This window comes from Bemisia tabaci, chromosome 4, assembly GCF_918797505.1.
Source record: "Bemisia tabaci chromosome 4, PGI_BMITA_v3".
NCBI classification, from domain to species: Eukaryota; Metazoa; Arthropoda; class Insecta; order Hemiptera; family Aleyrodidae; genus Bemisia; species Bemisia tabaci.
The window spans coordinates 2,483,022-2,501,352 of record NC_092796.1 but is presented as its reverse complement, the minus strand read 5'-3'; the positions used below and the strand labels follow the sequence as shown (position 1 = coordinate 2,501,352).

At 38.4% G+C, this 18,331-nt stretch overlaps 2 protein-coding genes across 2 annotated transcripts in view; one reads left to right on the top strand and one right to left on the bottom strand.

The window, feature by feature from the left end:
* The first annotated feature begins 1,674 nt into the window (after positions 1-1,674).
* bru1 (bruno 1) overlaps positions 1,675-18,331 on the top strand; it is a 554,208-nt gene continuing 537,551 nt past the window's right edge. The window contains exon 1 of the mRNA XM_072299144.1: positions 1,675-2,279. The gene's annotated coding sequence lies outside the window, so the exon portion shown is untranslated. The remainder of the gene's footprint in view (positions 2,280-18,331) is intronic.
* On the bottom strand, positions 4,634-13,044 carry LOC109031212 (uncharacterized). Its single transcript, XM_019042609.2, has 8 exons — positions 12,899-13,044; positions 11,057-11,181; positions 10,325-10,412; positions 9,663-9,759; positions 7,863-7,942; positions 6,946-7,059; positions 6,573-6,659; positions 4,634-4,974 (listed from the first exon to the last, which is right to left on the bottom strand). The coding sequence occupies exons 2-8, from the start codon at positions 11,177-11,179 to the stop codon at positions 4,757-4,759; spliced, it is 807 nt and encodes a 268-aa protein (XP_018898154.2). The 5' UTR covers positions 11,180-11,181; positions 12,899-13,044; the 3' UTR covers positions 4,634-4,756.

Genomic DNA, 18,331 nt, shown 5'->3' with positions numbered 1-18,331 from the left:
TCGAAAACGGTTCCTATCATCATCTTGTAATTTTTTCCTGAGTCTTCTGTATTATAAGCTTCCACTTAAACATCGTTTCGATGGTCGAATCGAATACCGAAAAGGGGGCGAAATTTTGGGATGCTCTTTGCGTACACACCGCGATATCCAGACAAATAACGCGTGATTTTTAAAAATTTAATAAGACGTCTGGAAAAATTGCGTATTTGCCACGATATTGCGGTGATTTTCGCGTAATGGGTCACTAAACCATGAACGAATTTTGACTTGCGAATATAGTTTTCTGAAGGAAAATGACGCGTATAACACGATGCAAACATTAAAAACGCGAACAAGTAACTCAATCACCAAGAAATGCGCAGTTCAAATCGCTCAACTTATACGCAAATTTAAAACGCCCCGGTTTCGCGCCGCACCGAATGATGTTATCCGGCACCAATCAGAGGCGTGCACGGGTTTCCACGACGTCCGTCAAATGTCGATCTACTCTTCGTATATGAGAACAATACTAAAGTCGAAATTATATCTTTTGAATTCAAGACTAGAATCTCATTCATATGTTAGCTGTAATAAACAAGCAACAACTCCACATTGAAATACGTTTTATTTTAACAAACATCAGAGGAAAATGAGAGAAGATTGCGGTATGACTACCGCAGTACATCAACCGCGTCAGTTTCCCGCCATTCGGGTGCGTTTGAAATGTCTTGCAGTTTTTAGATTTTTCAAAAGCGGTTTTCTCCGCGATCTTGGCTCCATGAAAATGCGGAAAAATCACCACGTTATCTCCTCACATAGTACTTTCAGAATATTCAATAAAATAAACAAGGTTTAGTGACCCATTGCTCATTTTTTCGTGCAAAATCGCTGGAAGAAAAACTTATCTTGCGCGATACCGAGATGAAAAGCGCTTATTTTCTCAGGATTTAACGAACTCGTTGGAAACATCTCGTGCTTTTCGCGATATAGAGATGGAATTCGAGCAATTTCCCACTTTTCAACAGTCGGAATCGAAGCGAGCAACTATTTGAACGCCGGAGTAAGTATTTGGTATCACGAGAAATTGAAGGAAATTCATAGCTTTTCTTCTATCCGAATTTACGACGCGCATGAGAATTATATGCTCGCATCGATATAAAATTCGCGTACTCTCCGCAATGGAGGTAAAATGACCGGACATCTTTTTTTACAACTGTACATAAAGTCACCATGGCATGATTTCGGCTGTTCTCGTTCTTGTCACGCCATTTCCATCTATTTCCGGCTATCTTTCCGGGAGCGAGAAAGAAAAAAACCCACGTGATAACATAAACTCTCCTTCACGCAAGTGGGGTGATATGATGAGAAATAAATGAAATTAGTGGTATCAGCAGTAAACAGAAGAGAAGGAAAACATTTTTATTTTTCGAATGGCGAGAGCAAGGGAAATGATAAAATTTGAGAGCTGAAAAAAAGTGTGGAGGATATTAAGGTTAATTTTCATCAGCTGTTTACACCATCACAGCGTTTGACTTCTCTACGTCTTGTAAGGAATCTTTTAGCGTACCGTATTTTATTTTACCCCTTTCTTAAAGATTTGGCAACTGGCAAAATCCGCCATTTTCGTTTCATCACCATGAGATAAATTTTGGTTCAAAAAATTTCAGTTTGTCGTCCGTCCCGTGTGCTTTGTAAATAATTCTTGTTTCACTCGTTCCAAATTTTCAGTTTTTTTTAAGCTTTACGTGTTTTCGTCCCTCCAATTGTGTCGTCAGTTCGTTTTTCGTGTAAATTACCTTTAAACCTGTAAAAAAGTGCGTTTCCTTTAGTTTCATTTTATTAATATTTTGAGCCTCACCCGTTGTTCAACGTCAACTGTCGCGTTCATCCAAATTTGTTTTCCGTTTGTATCGTGGAAATTTTTTCGTTTGTGATTGTGAAAAACATTTTTAATGATAATTTTGAGTTTCATTAGAAAAATTTAAAGTTTATTGTTCTTCTTTTCCAAAATTCGGTCGTAAACCATCATTGTGTGAAATATAAAGTTTTGCGGTGTAACTAAACCAAGCCGAGACCTGGTTAAAATAGTTATTTATTTTTCACCAGATGAGATCTCCTAAAATCAAGTTGACTCCGGTTGTATATTTCGCGTCGAAATTTTGATCGAACATCTCTGTCAGAAGGCTTTCGTGCTAATTTCAGTATCACTGATTCGCGGGAGTTATTTGGAAGTGTTACCGTCACTTTCTGGTTGCAATTTTGACAAATTTGGCGCTTTTTAGAACAACCACCCCGTGTTGGTGAGTTTTTAAACCTTTTCATCTTTAATTTACCTTATAGTTATTTAATTGGCGTCCGTTTAAAGCACCGCCAACAGACTCTTATTAGTCAAGAGTCTAGAGAATGGGTTTACGTTAGGTTAGCCCTCACGGGTCTTTATTTGAAACTAAACAAAACGCCTTCAATCACCTTCGATGCAACTTTCGTGGCAGGTTTGTGCTCTCCTCGGCTTTTTTTCGTGCAGAGACTCAACAAGTTATGTTCAAAGGTTGATTACTCTTATCGATGAATTCAATACCATATTGGCCCATAGACGCAGATTTAACAAAATATGGAATCCGTATTTCGAAGTCAGGACCTTCTTTTTAGTCCCCAAGGGTGACCGGATTTGGATTTCTTGGGATGAGAAACCTTGTGTCTAGAATTGATAAACTTATTTCCTAATAGTGAAAAGTATTTACTGATTTACTTTTAAAACATGTATTAATGCGATTGATAGCACAATTCTTCAACCGCGATATTCTGTGCTGCCAAATAATTCCTTTAAACTTGATTCAGATTGAAAAAAAGAGCCAGTAACTTCGAAGATACAGGGTTTAGTGACACCCGAACGGTCCGACGCACAATGGATCGAATCAGTGGGAGTGGTCGGACAATATTTGGAAACTTCAAATGCTTATAACTCCGTTCATACAAAATTTTGAGGTTTTAAAAATGACTCCATTGTTCTTCTTGTGAAATTTTCTTCTTGAAGCACCCCATATACTTTAAAATGTGACGATCTGAACATGAAAATTTGCAGTTTTATCCAAAAAAATTCATGCCCAACCTCTGATATTAACTCGTTCTTCTGTGCGACGTATGACATCAAGCCTGCGAATAAACGTAATCCAATTTTAAGTAGCTCAGGATTGTGCTACCGTGCCTTTTCTTCAGTTTGGTATAAAATTTGCGAGTTTTATTAGACGAGCTAAACGTTTGGTTACGGGAACCGAAAGTTAGAACCGGGAGGTTCGATTAATATCGATAATCGAAAGTTCAGCTCACATTATCAAACTTCTCTCTCTTCCCCTCTTCTCCTCTTCACCTCCTCTCTCCTTTTAATCCTCTCAGTGCTAATCTAATTTTGCCTATACCGCCGTGCTAAGGAAGAACGCCGTATGAGCATTCGCACGATGCCAAGTTTCTTCTCAGGAAATATTTATTTTTGAAGAAACTTATGAATATTTTCCCTTGAGGTTTTTTTATTTTAAAGATTAAATTACGAACGGAATTTTGTGAAAAATCGGGAGAAAATTATTTATATATACTCCCGAAAATTCATGATTTGTCAAAGGAAATTTGGCAACGCCCGAAGGCTCATACGGCGTTTTTCCTCAGCACGGCAGTATACTCGTCAAAATTATGTATGAAGACGTTCCATGATAGATTCTGTTTACCCTAACCGAAGTCTGAGGACAAGCGTGCATCAAATATTAGTGTTTTCTTCACCCATGGCAGTTGATAAACCCCTAGAAACAGTCCGTGCTGGTAATAAGGGCCCGAGTATATTGGAATAGGCGGAGTGTATCGAATCGGAGTGGTATAAAAAGGATGATTACAAAGAAATAGATGGCGGTTCATATAATATTCATGGACCAGACGTCACGCAATCGTCCGAATCACGTATGTCATTCCGAGAGTGCCCTCGAAACATTTAGCCCGGCACTCGTTGAAAGTTCGTTCACTTTTTGCGCTACAACTGTTGGTGGCCGATTGTGAGAACTTGAATAATCATAGACAAATTATTGAATCGTAGTGTCAGTGATACCAAAATATGATGACAGGCTCTGGGTTGGTATCTTCGTGGTGGTGGAATCTTTCGCTCTCAGTCATGCAATATTTTCTGATTGTTACGCTGCTGAGCAAAGGTAGGGGTAGGGGTACACAGTACGTGTGTCAATTATTGTCAATTATTGATGTCGACAATTTTTTGACGATGCTGGCTTTCTCTAAGAGAATTCTCGTCAATTTTGTGAATACCGATTTGGATTGCTTCATTTGGATTACATTTTGCAATAAGGAATCAATATTTCTGGCTTATTTTAGAAACAGCACATATGCCATCGGTTTCCCTATGCAGAAAGGTGCTTTTATGGATGAGCCGGAGATAGTAGCTCCTTATTGCAAAATATGGTCCATTTATTTTGACAACAAAGGTGAAAAAATGAGTTTTTTGTTTTTTTTTTTTTTAAATAAGTATATATATTTCATTTTACACAATGTAACATTTTTAAAAGCGGTAAGTTTTCTGAGTTCCGTTTTTCCAAGGTTTAAAAATACTGAATGAAGGATGAAAAAACACCCTTTTTTAGATGAAAGGAAACATAATGTGAAAAGTACTCAAGAGTTAAAAATTTGCGTCCAAATTTCGGTCGGATTGCTCCATAATTTGAGAGGGCTACTATTTTTGACGGCAGTTGTTGGACGTGTCTCGAGGTGACGCGGGGAAAAGAGACTACTTGTCAATTTTGCAAATGTTGCAATTGTTGTTAGCAGGCCCGACCCAGGAGTTGGCCCAATCGAAGGGCGGGTAGATGCAGGCCTCGTGCCTCAAGAACATCATCTTGTGCGGATCAAAGTTGTAATGGCGCAAGGCGGCGTTGATCTTGACCCACGTGTCGCTCTTACCCGGGAACGGCATCGTAGCCAAAACAAGTGCGAACGGCTTGTTACCTGCAATGAGAAACACGTCATAAAAGCTCACGTCACAAAATAGGATCATTTAACGCACCAGCGCTCGGTATTGGTTCAATGAGTCAATTCGTTGCTCCTCTGACGTAAGTCTTAATTTCTACGTGAGCTCTGTTTTACCTATAAATCCGTGCTTTCTGGGGCTCATACGGCTATCGAGATACGCCCTTACGCCAGAGGAGCGACGAACTGCGCTGGTCATGGAATCGTGCTTTGAGGCTTGATTTTTGTGGATTCCTACAAACCTACAGGGATACTTCACGCATTGCGCAATGCTTGAAGTATCTCTCTAGGTTTGTAGGCGCCAATGTGCTTGTCAAGCTGGCTGCCCGCCGCATGAATCGTGTTTTGAAGCATGATCTCAGTAGATTAGCTAAAAATAATAAGATGCGTCCGAAAGCACAACTTACTACGGTCAATATTAACCAAGATCGCCCATTGAGAAGTCGGGTTTTTGACGTCATCCACCGCGGTAGTAACACCCTTGGTTTCTTCCACCTTACTTTCATCAGTCGCTGTGACGCATACTTGCACTGGTTATCCCATGTGAAACTCGGATGAAAGCAAGGTGGAAGAAACTAAGGGTGTCACTACCTCGGTGGATGACGTCAAAAACCCGACTTTTCAAAGGGCGAAATCTCGGTTAATACTGAACGTAAAAAGTCGCGGTTTGGACGGATCTTATTATTTTTAGTTTATCTACAAGAATTATGTGACCCGCGCAACTGACCCATTGAACTAGGCGAAAAACCGACTCAGATTCTTAACGCTCAATGCGCGTATACGGATACAGTGTCAGTCCCCAATGCCGAAAACTCGAACCTAAGTATTTTTGCTGGATTTTCGGACAGTTTAAAACTGCTCAAAATGCTGATAAAACTTGAAACAGCATCATATCTTTGCTTCCCTCAATAATTACTTCACTTTTTACCGACAATCATGAATTATGTGGACAGTTATTTTCGTCCCCTTAAAAATCGCGATTTCCAATCCATACAGCATTGTAGTTTCACCATCTGTAAACGTGGGCACCATCTTCTAATACCCTCGAGTTCTAAAAACGTCTACCTGAAGTTTGCCTTCGATTGACCCAATATACAAAAAACCTAACAAGGAACAGGAATAGTTGCGGGGCAGATCAGACACTCATTGATTTCCTCTCCTGTTTCATATTTCTAACAAATCATGCGTTATTTGCTACTTTTTTGCCTCATTTATAGGGAGCTAGTTGACGTTATTGCCTAAAACAGGTGCCCCGAGACTATAATTTAACCTCCATCTCCCTCCCCCCCTTCCTCCAATCGGTTGGCGCCTAATCGTGTGCTTTTGATTGTGCAAACCTTCCCTCAGAATCATAGACTTTTCTCAAAAGTAGAATTTAGAATAACCATTAAAGGCCTATTAAAGGGTTAACTTCATATCATCTGATAATGCAAATTTTTTCAGTTTTAATTTGACCCTCTTAGTTATTGTTTGTAACAGTAGGCTCTAATAGTGGCGGATATACTAAAAAGCACCAGTCGTGAAATTTCGTTTTTTCCTTCTTTTTGGGGCAAAAATAATTAAATTTTTCTACTTACTGACAACTCCTTTCAGGCCATTGCACATCAACAATATCCTAAACTTAATCTTTAAGATAAGCATGATAGCTCTGAACTCGACGGACACTAGAACAAAAAGGAAATAAAATTAAATACATGCGCTGCTGGAAAATACGTTGTTGGGCGAGAGGAGGCAAAATATTAATAGATTCCTCTTGTTATGATAACTCAATTTATTCTTTTATGACTGTTGTATTCATTGCATGATATTTTGAGAGATATATCATTTTGGCCATAATGAATGGCCAAATAAAACTTTAAAATATTAGTTAGATATAGCGTTAGCCATATTATCAACTATAATCGAAAGAACATAGCAGGAACATTCAAAGGACGAGAAAATTTCACTTACCAGTTCTTACTTTCACCTCTGTGTCCGGTACAACGTATGTTTCTATGCGGACCGTTCCACATTCGTCACACGTTACTTTTTTTACTACTGTCACTGGTACCTTCCACGAGGCCTCTGAAACGTATGGAAAGAATAGAAACGTATAGAAGTATAGAAACGAGGAATGCAGATCTTTCTGATCTTCTTTTGATTGGTTTGTTCATTGACATTTACAAAGGATGCATTATGAGGCACTTGTGGACCTTATTATCAACCGTCAATTAAAAAAGTGGTAACTGAGATTAATTTAAGTGGGGTGAAATAAAAAGCAGTCCACTCAAATGGAGGGACTCCAATGGGACGCACGTAATTGAAGAAGGTATTGAAATGGAATTTGTCAAATTTAAATTTGCGAGTGCTTTTTTACGACTGTAAAACGAAGTTTTTTTTTTTTTTTTTTTTTTTTTTTTTAAGAATTAAATATATATATGAGTCGCTTTTACAGCGCTCTTTGGCGCTTTACGACGCCTAATCGCCACAAAGCTCGATCTTCCCACAGGTCATCAGGGAGTTGACAATCTCTTATCTCATTTAACACCCCCTGTCGCCAACCTCTCACTGGGCGTCCCCTACGTCTCCTCCCAGGAGGAACCCAATCAAGCATCTTTTTTGGCAGCCTCTCTTCCGTCATTCTATTGACATGACCGTACCAGACAAGTACATAGAAGAAGAAGAATTAAATACATTTTAAAAATGTTGGTCATACTCTTTTCTGAAACAAGCAGAGGAAGTCTTGATAATATTCTTAACATGATTAATTTTTTCTTCTCAAAATTGGAAGATTTGCCGAGGTGATACCAAAACCAGTTTTAATTTCTTTGCGAAGGTTTGCGCGCCAGCGTTACTTTAAAAGCGAGCCTTTTATACGGTTTACTTACCGGCGGCTAAGAAGAAAGTCATCTCAGCATTGTTTTCGTTAACAACGGCCCAGAATCGACGCATGTACTGCATGTGCTTCCTAAAATAAGGAAACAATGTCACTTGATTTTAGGCAAAGAAAATTTCGCTAAGGATTTTATTCCCTAGAATTTCTTGTTAGGATTCAATGGATTTCATCAATTAGGATTTAGAACCGTTTATTTTCATTAAAATTGAAGAGTCATAAAATGAAAGCGCACCTCACTTTAAAAATAAATTGTTTCCTATAACCCCAGTCGGACCGAGTTTGGACTTACTATCCCGGGACTCGCTGGAATTACAAGTAAGCAATAGGGTCACACCCACACGGGAAAATTGAAACAAAAATAAGTGCAGGAGCATAGGATTCCTAACATACAGGGCGTTTCAAGCCGCCCGCACCAGGCTGTTATCTCGGTTAATTTAGGACGTTCAAATCTAGGAAACCAAGGGGTGAATAGGAAGAAGGTCCCGAATGAATGGGGCAATTTGAACCCTTTGATAATTGAGGTTTTTTGTTGTACTCTTTAATTTGGATACAATCAATTTGCGATTAGGAAGGGAGCCCCGACTTTATAAAATAAAGCCCTCCCCGTTTACCTTCCGAGGGGGCCAGGGGGGCTTCGGAACCATGATATTAGGGTTTTTTGGAGTTCTTTACCCAGGATATTATTTGTTTCCAAAGAATCTACGGTAAATTTGCAGCCATAGAGAAATTTGAGGAGAGGGCACTGCTTCCTGCTCTTTAGGGCTCATTTTTGGGCTCAGGGTGGGCCGTTTTTGGATTTTTAGGCGTCAGGTTAAAGGGAAATTTCCCGTAGTTTTGAAGTCTGATGCAATCGAATCGCGATTCTGTAGGAAACCCCAAGTTTGGGATCATGACCCTCCTTTAATCCCTCTCCACCCTCCTCAAAACACTCTTCCATTTTTTCTTCTACTCCCGCTTTCTGCTCTTCTTTCTCTGGATTTCGTTCTTATCTGACCTATGCAAAAAGTTCTATAATTTATAAAGTCTATCATACCAGAGGTGTCCTCAGATAAGTTGGCCATTGTTTACTTTTGGTTTGGTGCCGTTTTCGCGTCACTACTATCCACATGAAAACATCTATCTCTCGCAGAAGCGAGAACACATGCTTGGTTAGGTTTTTTAATTCAATCAAACCTTGTGACACCTCAATTTTAACCCCACACAGAAAGCACAACCACATAAAATTCGCGGATCATAATTGATAAGTACTTTTTTTAAGATACGATCATGAGACGGATGTTTTCAAGGTATGGATAATAGCGAACGCCGCTTTGTGCAGAGGCATGAATTCGTCGTCGGCGCTTGCAAAGCAGCCTCTACTCGCTCTGGTTGATAGCCCCATGTTATAATAATACTTAATACAACAATCATAGAAATTTCAAATATGAAATAAAATATTATCGAAAATTAATAGTGGCCAACTTATCTGATGACAACTCTTTATCAGAACTATATTCAAACAGCTACTGACCATTACCATTCTTCCAATCGCATCTTACTGCGTTTTCAATTTATCAAAACTTCCCCTATAGGTCATTGATTCTGTGAAATATTTCAAAATTAGCTTTTATTTAAATAGCAAAAAAGTGCATTATCCTCTCGCTTTATATACCTACGACCCGCAGCAACTGAATACCTATGAAGTCTACCATAATTTGATTGGACAATTTTTCAAGTTACTCATATTTAAGTAACTTCAAATTGATTTAAGAAATAAGATTTTGAGCCATAAAAAAATATGTAAAGCTCTTACTTCCTGTGGTAGGAAAACCATTGTCCTTGCAATGTCCGCCCTCCGATTCGGCCAACGTCTAATCCAATGCAGCCGCAAGCCTTGGCCGAACATTTGTCTGTGAAATAAGCACGTTGAGTTGCGATTGGAGGTGAAAAATGTGTTCATAGTATGGTATGTTTTATTTTAATGTGATTTACTGAGAATTGAAGGAAAGTCTGTTTTGAAGCCACTCATGGGTAAAAAATTAATAAATAAAGTTGTGCGTTCATCCACGGAAAATGAATTAAGTCGATAAACGATATTGAATGATCAGTGCTACTGATCGTGTCTTATTCAAGTCGCAACTTTGTTCTATAGCAAAAGTTTACAACGTGCCCATTCAAAAGGCGATCCAATAATGTTCTCAAAGGAATAATTGTTTGAGGATATGCATGAAACTTCTTTTTGATCCAATTGATGTATGCTATACAATACAATCGATGCCTCTGATTTTTTGACACCTGAGCGGTTCCTCTGTAGACTCGCCAAAGTCTTCTGAATGCAAATCAAGGAATATTCAGACGTATGGTGGGATGTAATCCTTACAAACCCTCACACACACACCTTCACCCTAATACACACAAAAAAACATCAAATCTACAAAAATAGTATTGTGTATCTCATGTGAATAAAATACTTACTGAACATTCCGCAAGAAGTTCCTTTGCCCCAGAAATTGTTGAGGGTTACTCTGGTTATAAAAACGGCATAGTACCTCCTCACAACCCACTGAAACAGAAATACCGATGGTTTCTTTATGACTCATTGAAATAATCATATCTATTATATTCGTAAATTGGGTTTTTTTTTAAAGAAAAAAAAACTGATTTGGATTATTTCCAGAAAGGAAAATTGTACATAAGCTACAGGTATCTGTATAGGAAAACAGACTGTTTTCTTGCCGTGTTCTGCAAGGCGGAGCTGCAAGAAAGCAAGAGCAGTTTGTAAAAAAAATATCCAAAATTGTATTAATTTCCTCAAAGAATTGTCAGGTAGTGTGTCAATTGTTTTTTTTTTTTTTATCGCTGTTTCACTAATAATTTTGAAGCGGTTTTACGCATGCAGATTAACTTTTTTGGGCGCGGTGATCACCAGGCAAACAGAACTTACGCCCTGATTAGAGGAAAGGGAGGAAAAATAGTAGAAATAGATGGAGGAGTTATCATTTAAGTTTTTACTATTTGAAAAATAGTGCAACAATCCCATCATGAGGTGTTGATAACAAATTTTGTGTTTGGAGTTCAGATCAGAATAACGCAAAAAAATGACAGCAAAAAATTAGTGTAAAGTTCTTAAGTCATTTTAGAGAATTTAAACATATTCTAAGAAAAGCATGCTTAAAAAGTCAAGACTTTTAGAAAACGAAAACTTACGGGAAACTCGGTTATTTCACAGTGTTTGTAATTCCAACATGAGTCACACTCTCCACATGCCTCGCTCGGTTGGATGTACACCGCGGCAAAGGCCACAAGCCCCAACAATAATACCACTTTCATGACTGTAGAAATAAAAGCAGAATGAAATTGTCTTCCCTTTTGGATTTAGTTGTCTCTCAATTCGATAACGAACATTAAATAAATTAAAAAAATTAAAAAAATAGATAGATAAATAAATAAATAAAAATTAGAAAAAAACAGCGCCCAGTCGAAAGTCGTAACAGAGTATCTATACTCGTAGATTTGAAAGCAAAAAGGTGAAAATTCTCATGGAAATAAAATGGAAATCAAATGGAAATTCTCAGGTGAAAATTCTCGTTGGTCTCATCAGTACTATGCTAGCATATTTGTTGGTTGTAATTCTGTACGGAGAAAAAAGCGGAAAGATTAAGAATTGAAGGGCGTCGAGAGAAAAAGATTTGAGTGGCACTAGAATGGAACTCGCGCAATTTCAAGGGAAATTGTCTTAGTCCTTTGTGCCGAGCGCTTATTTGCGTTTTCCGTACAAAAGCATGTGTTGCATTGCAGTATTTTTGAAATAATTGCTTACTTACTCATTAAAATATAGGTAAAGCATTTGTTCCAGTATATACTTTGTTAAAATAGTAAGTACCACATCTCATTATTTTGCTTAAATGCTGAAGTTTAATGTCCATTTTTACGTGAGTTTTTATAAAATTAGTAAAGAAGATTGATAGGAGAATCAAGATTGAATGTAAGATACTTCGGGCTCTCGAAGATACAGTCAATGGATGGTCAGAACGAAGGGCTCCGTGGTTGACAACTGGATCCCTTACAATTTTTGCAAAAACTTAAAATTCTATTTTGGATCTTGAATTTTTTAAAAATATTTGGTTTAAGTACGCGTGAAATTTTACTTGGTGCACTCAAAAATGTTCTACATTCTTCCTTCTCTCTAAAAACGTGTTGTTTTAAGTAATGCAGAATTCATCTCCTTAAAATTGTGGAAGATAAAAGTAGAGAATGATTAAAAACATGACCGTTTACAAAATAAGATACCCTTTTTCTGGGAGAGCAATTCAATTCAGTTTGGTTAAAAACACCATTTGAGTTTCCAACTAAAAACACTCTTTAATATGAACAAATAAATAAATAAATAAAATGAAATCAAAGACAAATGAGGAACTTCTTTTCTTTCCGATTAATAGCATAAAATTACATTTCAATGTGGTCAAATTCAACTCGGAAAAGGTAGAAAAAAAATTTTAAATCATTTTTTTCCTCTCAAAACTACGTTTTTTTGATGACACAATTGACACACTTCAAATCATATCGGATTCGACTCTTATTGTTGAAACAGTTTGTAAGACACCACACTGAAAAAAAAAGTAGCTTGGATCAAGCATGATAATTTTTGAATTTGCCGCCAAGAATTTTCTTTATCTTGCTTTAAGCTGACTTTTTCTTGATTCAAGAAAAATAATGCTTGGGTTAAGCAAAAAAGTAACTTATATTAACCAGCAAAATTCTTGATTTAAGAAGAAATACTTCTTGGCGACAAATTTAACATTCTTTTTTTTCCAGTGCACCTTAATCAGTTATACTATAATATCAGTTCTCAGTTCTCAGTTTTTCGCCACAACGGTTTCTTTTCCTATGGACGGTCACGCTCGAATCATTTCACTCCAAAAAGGAACAAATTCTCTTTTGTAAGAATCCTGAAATTCATGAAAAATTATGCAAGCTGAAAATGAACTTAACCCTTTTGAAAACAACTGATACAGTTGAAGAAAATGCTCACAAAGACGATTCACATACCTGCTCAGTGGTGTGAACTGCAGTCAAAACTAGTTTACAGTAAATAAAACAGGGTATATATAATAGAAGTGTACCGTAAATCACTAAGGTTGAACCGTGATTTGTTTACACTGCTGCTCGAGATAGGACCGAAAATACTTGCTTAGAAGCTGAAGAATTATCGCCTTTTGTGGGTCGAAAGCAGCACCTGCAGTAAACAGCTTTTGTAGACACTGCGAATAAAACTTGACAAATTCTACGTCGAAAGATGCGTTATGCTCACACCAAAACCGACTGCATATTTTGCATAGGCAGATTTACCACATTTTACACCTGAGTTAATATTTAAAATAAAATACCTAGGTCTTTAATGTTTGTACCTCGATGTGTTGTTGTCACCTGACCTTCGCGAAAGGAAAGGGATAATGGAGATCGTATCATGTGCTTTATATTTTTAAATGTATGGCTTGCTTCTGGCGTGTATTAAAAAAAAACATTGCTAGGACAGTTTTCTTTAATTTAAAAAAATATGTCTCAGAGGTTGATAAAAATGTATTAGGTTGAATTTTTTCTTTTATTCAAAGAAAACTGTATCATCTGAATAATATTGTTTCCTAATGCAATGTAATGTTACACTACCAAAATCATGCGTTTACGTAAAAGAAAATGCTGATTAACCTCAGTTGCAGAGGGTAGAATTTTGTTCGCTCTCTCCTTTTTTTCCTTCGTCTTCTGAATTTCTGAGGCTTTACAAAAATAACGCTATTTAGGACTCCTTTCCAACCAAAATGAGTGTAAAAGATGTAAAAATAAACTCTATGCAAGTGCGGAGAGAAAATTTTCTAACAGAGCCTCCTAAGTTTCAAAAAAGTCTTTTTTTTCTCACATTCCTCGGGGAGTTCAGGTGTAAATGGACGTAGATGCTAAGCCGCTTAAAATAACTTATACTACGTCATAACGTGGAACACAAGTGTACCTATCCCTACCAAACGCACGCATGTGTTTCTGGCAACAGGCTAAAAAATGCTCGGTCCGCCGTTATGATCCGCCGTTTTTTTCTTTCTTTTTTGACAGTGCGAAAAAAATGTTAAATCCCGCCGGAAGAGGCAGACGCCCTTCTCTTAGTGATGATTCTTGCAAGATGGCGTCATTGTTTTTCCTCCAATTAAATCCATTTAAAAAAATCGATTCTAAATGAGATAGTTTGCCTCGATGCATCGATTTTTCACGTGTTTACATGAGCGAAACCCATCGTTGCCAACTCTTAAGAATTACCACCGGACGGCTTTGCCTTCACCTTACGATTGCCGTTTTTTTTTTAATTAAACTCGATTTTCTTTACGTCATTCACGTTGAGTTGTTTACGTTACGCCATTGTGTCCTTTCCCGCGTTATTTCATGCGAAAATGACAACGCTGTCGGTCCCTAAATGGAGAACTCATCAAACATGCAGCGACCAAGCCTATTGTTCTCTGTTGTTGAGTATTCATGAGAGTATTCTGGCGAGAGCAAGAGAGGGGTGGACACATGGACGGGGCAGAGGGCGGCGCCTAACACTAACAACCGACATCGAGCCTCAGGAAGTTTTGAAAGCTTTGAAGCTTCGCAGTGACGAGGGTGGGGGGTGGACTGCGTGAATGAATGAACACAACGCAGTGAGGTCCTGTCAGACTGCGCTTTGGCCCAATTGAGGGGGTTTGTAGTTCCTCGTAAACTTTTTTGCTCACGAATTTAGGCGGTTAATTGGTAAAAATATTTTTTGGCCATGGTTTGTTGCGAGATCCTTACATTGAATCGATGCCACGCTGGAAAAAAGAGTCGCTTGGATCTAGAGTCCTGACACTTAAAAACATTGACAAGAAAAAATACTCTTGATTCAATCAGAGTTTCCTTTGAATCGAAGAGCCAAGCCTCTTGATTTAAGCGGATATCCTTTTGATTCGAGCAAAAATCCGATTGAATCAAGAGTTTTTTTTCTCGGCAATGTTTTTATGAATCTGGACTCTAGATCCAAGCGACTTTTTTTCCAGTGTACACTAGAAAAAAATTTACGGGCTATATAGACATACCGTCCGTTCCGGGCTCAGAGGCCGAAAGTTCCGGGTGCAGGAGCCGTAACTTCGATTACTCCGGGTGCTATGCCCGGAGCTTTCGACCACTGAACCTGGAACGTGGACGGTATGTCTATAAAGCCCGTGAGTAAGGCCTCCATGGCTAGAGTTTTTTTTTTTTTTTTTTTTTTTTTTTTTTTTTCCAGTGTAAGAAGAGAGGAAGTTTAAAATCTTATGAGCGTTATCAGGTGTCGCTACGATTTCGTGACTTTTCTGATGGTCTTTTTTTCGAGGCAACTAAAAGGATATCACATCATGGAATTTTCACTGGAAATTTACTCTAAATGTTGGTTTCATTTTCATGACGAGAATTGTCACTCTCGAGCCACCAAATTCCCATTAAAGAGACAAACATTTGTAAATCTTAGCAACACCTGCTGGCTCTTACGAAGTTGGTGACTAAATATTTTGCAATTACATTTCAGTTTTCGATTTAGTTGTAACTATCCCTAGAAGTACTTATCTACTATGGTATAGTGGTATAAGTGAACGAAAGTTTGGTCGCATGAAACGAGAGTGCAGTGACATGAGCCAAACAGCCCGAACTGCATAGAACACCGCGCTACTATTCACACGATCACATTTTTGCTCTCGATTCTTTATAACAAGATGCCATTCCAAGGCAGTTTAAATGCCATTAAGATGAACAGCGGAAGTAGGACTGAATCACAAGAACGTCATACCTCTGAAAGATATTTTGCCAATTAACGAAGAAGCAAAGTTACGCACAAAAGCGGATTATATATTTTCCTCTGAATTAAAGTCATAAAGCGACACAGAGAGGATTCCCCCACTAAATACTCAAGATGCATGAAAGTTACAGAGGTGCTGCAAAGGAAAATGCTGCGAATTAAAATGACTCGGCGATCGTGTTGACAAAATGGACACTAAAATTGCCATTTTCGACGGCACAATTGTTGAACTGCAAAAATTTGAGATTCAATAAACGCGATTATAAAAATATTTCGTGTGAAAATTGGCAATCTTCAATAAACCTTCCTCCTTTTTCAGTACTTCAAGAATTTTGCATCAACATCTTTCCGAATTCACGCCTGCATTCTTTTATATAAAACCAACTGCGTTGCTTTAAAACTTTGAAATTTCGCTTTCCCTAGTGCAAGGGTTCTCACATTCGGGATTTCGATAAATAACTTGCATACATAAAGCACGAAGGTGACGTGAGAGATCTAGTTTTCATCAAACTTTGGAAAACTTCGAATCATTCGCGCAGTTTTGCTGTCAAATTGTTGAGGCGCCCTGTCACACTTGCAGCACCCTTAACAAGAGCTCAAAAAGCACCTGTCAGATCGTGCGATTGAAAAATCTGTCATCAACTCAATCATACGATATTTCGCCAAATGTTCTTGATACCACACGATGAAATTCAGAGACTGGATTAACAGACAGAACAGGAAAAACCCCTGAAATGCCTAAGACTTAAGTACGCAAAATCCACCGTGCGGGTGAAATTGACCCGTGTCATATAACATAAATTTTGATAGTTTTTGAAGTACCTATTATGTATGTCATTTCTATGTTTTTGAAAGTAAGAAATCCTTTTTTTGAAATTTGTTCCTATGTGGTATCATATTGGCGCTTTTTTAGCCCCTCTTTTCATCAACCATCTATAAATTCCCCGGAAAAGAAAGTCGAGTCAACTTAACCCGGCTTTGGATGTTTAAAGGTAGTCGTCAAAACAAAATTCCCTCTAAACACGCACACACCCTTTCATCCTCTCTCTCACACACACAACTCTCGCCAAAGTACCAATTTTCAGGTTTTCTCAATTTCAAAAATTGATGAGAGTCACCTCAACGCGCGTTGATGACGGTGCAGGGATACAACTATTCGTGCTTGATGGATGCCCTTGTTGCATCTGAAAAATTGAAGGCGCGATAGCGTGTCGCAATACTCCGCTCTACGCTGCCAATGATGTGTCGCTCTCAGATTCCGATCGGCAGAAAAGTTATAAAACGGGGCCCGAATACGTCTCCCTTATCTTTGACTGCGTTGATACTCGGTTTTTTCCGCTTTCTCAATTTAGCATCTGTATCCTGTGTGTTTTGAAAATTATAATGACTTGGAAGGAGTTTTGAATTTAAGTGATGCAGCTATTTGGCCTTCGCGGCCATGCTAGGAAGTATCTTCTCATTTGACGGCGTTTTTTATGAGTAGTCACACTTCATCGATGAATCATCCAAAGCAATTGCATTTGCCCAAAAATTCATGATGCTCCGGTGTTGATTGAGTTTTTAACTATCAGTAAATTTCTTCCCATCGAAAATTCAAAGTCGAGAAAAAATCATCCGTAACTACCGTAAATTATCGGTAATTTTACCGGTGGTTTCTCTCGGGTTAACCGATAAAAAGTCCATTTTGAGGAAACAATTTTGACAACATGGTAATGAACAAATCCAAGCGGGAGAGGAGGGTATGCAGGGAGCGGCGCGGCGCCTTGACGAGAGGTGCTGGTGCCCCAGCGCAACTATCCCGGCCGCCAATGCAGACACGGGGAAATAATTAATTAACAAAAGAGTATTCTTCCAGCCGGGAATATTTGGGGGAGATTTTTACCCTGCTACACGGGCAGACCCCTCAACTTGAGTCTGACATACGTGTACGCGAGTCACGCGCCCCGTGATAAATGTTCTCAAAAATCCGCGTCGCGTTGCCGAACGGGGCAGAAAATCACCCGCCAGGCTTGCCACAGTCACCGAATACCGCACTGGAAAAAAACACATTGGATCTAGAGTCCAGACTCTTGAAAACATTGACAAGAAAAACGACTCTTGATTCAATCAGATTTAAGCTTAAATCAAAAGGAAATCCGCTCAAATTAAGAGGCATGGTTCTCGATTTAAGCTTACATCTGATTGAATCAAGAGTATTTTTTCTTGTCGATGTTTTTAAGAGTCTGGACTCTAGATCCAATGTGTTTTTTTCCAGAGCGGGGATTTGTCAGAAAATTTCAAAAATTCTGGGAAAACCGGGAAATTTCAGGAAAAAATTTATGAGCACCTTTATTTGTTTTCTAGAATGGTTTTGGCGTTTCGAACAAAAAATTTTGCTAAAACTATTCCTAATTAAGTTTTTTTGACCAGCTGGCATATTTTCAATCGTCAGGGAATTCCAAAAAAATATGTCAAAGATATCAGGGAAATGTCAGGGAATTGCATTTTCTAAATTCTTTGGCAGCCTTGGGTTTCCACCCCGAATGCCGGGGTATGGTTTGGTCGCTTTATAGAAGTTATCTGGGTACACGCCTCAATTGAGCTAGAAGTCGATTCAGATTTCTAATCGTAGATTTAGGCTCTGTAAACGCCTTCAATGGTAATCTGCCGTG